General features: G+C 46.2%; 1 protein-coding gene across 1 annotated transcript in view; it reads right to left on the reverse strand.

Moving 5' to 3' along the window:
- CLEC16A (C-type lectin domain family 16, member A) overlaps positions 1-4,329 on the reverse strand; it is a 262,635-nt gene that overhangs the window by 127,637 nt on the left and 130,669 nt on the right. Inside the window, exon 19 of the mRNA XM_006895232.1 lies at positions 1,814-1,934. Within this exon, the coding sequence (XP_006895294.1) occupies positions 1,814-1,934 (121 nt within the window). The remainder of the gene's footprint in view (positions 1-1,813; positions 1,935-4,329) is intronic.

Raw genomic sequence — 4,329 nt, forward strand, 5'->3', positions numbered from 1 at the left:
TAATTATAGAAAAAAAAAAAGTTTTGCTTGCTAGGGGAGCTCTGGTGGCCTAGTGGCAAGGAGCTGCAACTACAATCCCAGAGGCACACGGCTCGAATCCACCAGATGCTCTGCCAGGAAAAGGAGGGACAATCTCCTCCTGTATCAGTCAGATCTGATTTGACGGTACACTCACACAAAAATAAAAATAAAAAAAATTTAAAAAAAATATAAAAAGTTTTGCTTGCTGATGATTGAGGAAACCAGAGGCTTCTTATATTTGTGCTATTGAACTCAACCTGTACTTCACTTGTTCACTGAGAAGGTGCCTGAACTAATTGAAGAATTGTACCTTGCTAATTTGGCTTGAGACTGATGGACTAAATCTGTACTTGTATTGGTGATATTCCTTGCCTCTTTCACTTTCCAACCTTGCACCCTAATAAACCTGACACTCTGAGTAAAATCTGTGAGTCAGTTTGCAACAAACATTGAACCCAACGATTGGTAGAAACAGGTCCAGGAGCATGTGAGGTGGCATGTCAGACTATGTAGCTATTTGTATGGTACTCCGGATATTATTTATGGAGAAAGTATGATTTTATGAAGCAGGTAGAAGTCAGACTTGACCACCCCCATGTTGCATCTACTCCTTTTATATCGATCATCTGTTATTTCTGTCTGTCCGGCATTCATCCCTTCTCAAGAATTTTCCTCCAAAGGCCTCCTCTTCCTTTACTCTTGAGTGATATGGTTCATAAGGAAACACGCCCATCTCCCGGGTCCAGGACCAGACATGTGACCCTTCCTATGTGAATCACATTCTTTTAATCATTTCCTGGTTCCGAATGGCCATATGTCCAAGTAGTCCATGTGAGCACTAGAGCACTATCCTGGATAAATATACATATAATTTTTAACAAAGCTCTTTTCTTAATGAGCCTTACACATCTTGAAGCTGTTGATAGTGCCCATCATGTTTCAGAAGCATAGTGAAAGCCCTCTTTAGGGTGAAGCCATAGCAAGGGAACTAGGGGCTGAGAGGGAGCATAGAAAATTCCTGTCGACGCTGCTTGAGGATCCAGAACCAGCTGTGTCTGAAGGCAGAGCTACTCTCAGTCTTTCCAATGCATCAGCCAATTTATCTTTTTACCTTAAGCCAGTCTGAGTTGTATTTTCTTATCTCTTAAATCCAAAAAATTCTAACATACATGCTGACTTCAAGAGACAGAAAACCATCTTGCTCACGAGGGTACACACAGTCCACAGCAAATAGATGAGAGAAAAATTATACAAACACAAGAGAAGGGACAGGTAGCAGGGACTAGGACCTAGACTTTCCATCTGTTGCCTTAAGTCTCACCCTATGCCATAGATGAGGACACTCAGACACTGGGTGGTTAAAAAGCAGCTCAAAGTTCCATGCTAAGCCCAATGGGGTTCCCACTTCCAAAGTTCTCATCTCTATCTAAAAAGAAGTGATTTGATTTGTAAGCTTTATATCAGCAGAATCCCATGATTACCGGAATCATACAGAAACCCTCAAATACAACAAAACCAATCAAACTGCTGCTACAGGTACATGGAGGGCCATGAATCTGACGCAGTGTCTACCCTGACTTGAGATTTCACTCGGCTTCCACAGCTACCTGAGCAAAGCATCAGCGGAGATCTATCTGGCAGCACCCCAGACTCTGGGGCCTCTCTCCAAACATTTCACAGATGGTTATGAATCAACCCTAGAGCAAACAGAAATCACACAATGGCCCGTGCCCTGTGAGTCATGTGGTCAGTATTCCCAGCACCCTGCTACAACATGGGACAGTCAACTCACTCAGATCCAGGACATCATCGGTTTTGATCAGGTCCTCCTCTCTCGTGAGCGGCAGCTGGGTCTCGGGCTCACCTCGCAGCTGCAGCGATAGGGAGCGGAGCATGAAGAACACCCGGATGGCCTGGAAGATGTGTCAGAAAGCAGGGAAGAATGAAACAGTAAGTCTGTCAGTGAGATGCCTCCCAGCAGGAAACCCCACGGTCACACAGGAGAAAGAAGCAAACGCGAACAGCCCACCTCTTGCAGAAGCAGGGTTATGGGGGACTTTGAGGCAGAATGAAAATCAGAGGAGGAACCTGTCTTCAGACAACCATGGGCTCAGATTTGGAGCACCTCACTTCAACGAACCGCCTGTTATCAGCCAGCTCTTTTCTCCAAGGGTCCTGTGGCCATTACAGCACCCTGACCTGGAAGCTATGGACCTATTTTGCAGACAAGACTAAGGAGGCGAAGTACTTCTAGTGAAGGTGGAAACTAACACAGCATGATATCTGGAAACCCAAGTTATAAGCAAAAGTGATTCAGCATCCTATCTGCTCAGAGTATGTGTGTCCATGGGAGGGTCACAGATATAGAGTTTTTAAGATGTTCATGGGTACTGGAGCCAGTAAGTCCTATTAAAATCCTGGCACTGGGCTGCACTGGGCTTCAATGGGCAAGGCCTTTCCCCTAGAGCTGCCACACCTGACATTATGGGTGCACCAAGGCTTACAGAGGCTGAGGGTTTGGCCGTTAGCAAATGTGCTCTTGGACTTCCCTGTCAGCTCTGTGAGGACAGAGATGAGCCCTCCAGAAGGACTCCTGGCAGAGGAAGAAATGTCTGCTCAGAATTCAGAATGGCCACTAGGCATCTCCACAGAGCAGAGAGAAGTGGCACCAGGCCCCATGAAGTCAGTAGTTTGTACAGAGGAAGCCTTCACTGGGGAGCTGGAATTGGCCTGTTCTCAGAGTACCCTGGCTGGGGCTGGCCCAGTGAAAGGACAGTAAGCAGAGGGGCAGCCACAATGAGCGCACCTTGAGGTCTTTCTTTGGTCTCTGGCTGATGGGCCTGCCTGGGGTACAGTGCTAATGCGAACAGCGCATGCTAGACAGACAGGGCTGCATCCAATGACACTGGGCAGGCTGGTGTCCCCTCATGGGCTTCATTTTCCTCAGATGTGAAATAGCGATGATTATTCCTACCCTGGAGGGTATCTGGAAGGTTCTGTTACGGTTCTGAAGGGGCAGTAGCCATCCTCAAATGTAGGCATTTGACCTACACCACCACTGGGCATTCAGGAGGGCAGGGGACAACTGTTTTTGTCACTAGTGAGCTACACAAGGTGGCTGTCAGCACTCATAAGCCTTCTTGTCTACAGCTCTGAAGGTCCAGGCTTTGCTGTGAGGGGAGGCTGGATTCGCAGAGCAAGGTTCCTAAGGAAACACATGGGACAAGTTACTCCTGCAAAGATTTGGATGACATGACCTCCTGATGGCCAGGCAATATGGAGGCCGATCAGCACACCTAAACCTGACCCATCTCAGCCCAGAGCAGTGGGTATTTGGGACCACTTACTTCATCTCCTTGTAGGAAGAACGAAGAGAGGCGATAGTTCCCAGATCTATGCTGCAGTCAGCTAGCTAGCTCCCTGTCAGCTCTAAAGCATTAGAAAAAGCTCAGCCTTTGCATGATGATGCACTAGTTTCAGAGTGCTTCTAACGGATTTTAAAAGCACAATCTTCAGAAAGACATCTGCAGTAATTAGAAGAAAAAGGGGTAATGCTCCACTAAAAAAAACCCCAAACTCACAAATCATAATTGTTCCTATTTCTTACATGTCTGTCATATGCCAGGCACTGAATCACTGCAACATGAAAAGAAAGAGAGCTGAGAGGTCACAGCGACCTCTGTTCATGATATTCCACCAAGAGAGCTGAGCTGGAGCCTGCGAGACAGGCAGAAGCCTGGAGCAGTTCAGACAGCAGAGGCCCAGCCCCTAAGATCTCCAGAGAGCCCAAGGTAAGGGGGCATGATAGGCTTCACACCCAAAGCTCTCAAATAAGAAGGTATGACCTTGACCTTGGAATGTGGAAAAAGACTGAAAATTCCAACATCATCAGGTCTTCCCTGTTAAAATCCATTCCCCTCAGGCAGTTAGAGAAAGCAGAAACATGCAAGGTTTCAACTCAATCCCTCATCTTTTGCTCTCTATGCCAAAAGTGGAAAATATTTCCAGCAATACAACATATATACATGTTGTTATGATGTACCGTTGAGTTGGTATTGGCTCATAGCTGACCCTCCAGCAGGTTTTCAGAGGGAGGACATCACATGGGAGGTCTGCTCGTCTTTCTCCTGCAAAGAATTTGAACTGCATGCCTTTGGGTTGGCAGTGCAGCTCCTTAACACTAGGCCACCAGAGCTCCCTACACATATACACTATCTACCTACCTACATATCTCTGTGTGTGTGTGTATATATATATATATATATATGAAATAAAATTATATACACAATAGGATATTAAGGGAGAAAA

The sequence above is a fragment of the Elephantulus edwardii genome, unplaced genomic scaffold (genome assembly GCF_000299155.1).
Source record: "Elephantulus edwardii isolate Elephantulus edwardi_28Jun2011 unplaced genomic scaffold, EleEdw1.0 scaffold00162, whole genome shotgun sequence".
Taxonomy (NCBI): Eukaryota; Metazoa; Chordata; class Mammalia; order Macroscelidea; family Macroscelididae; genus Elephantulus; species Elephantulus edwardii.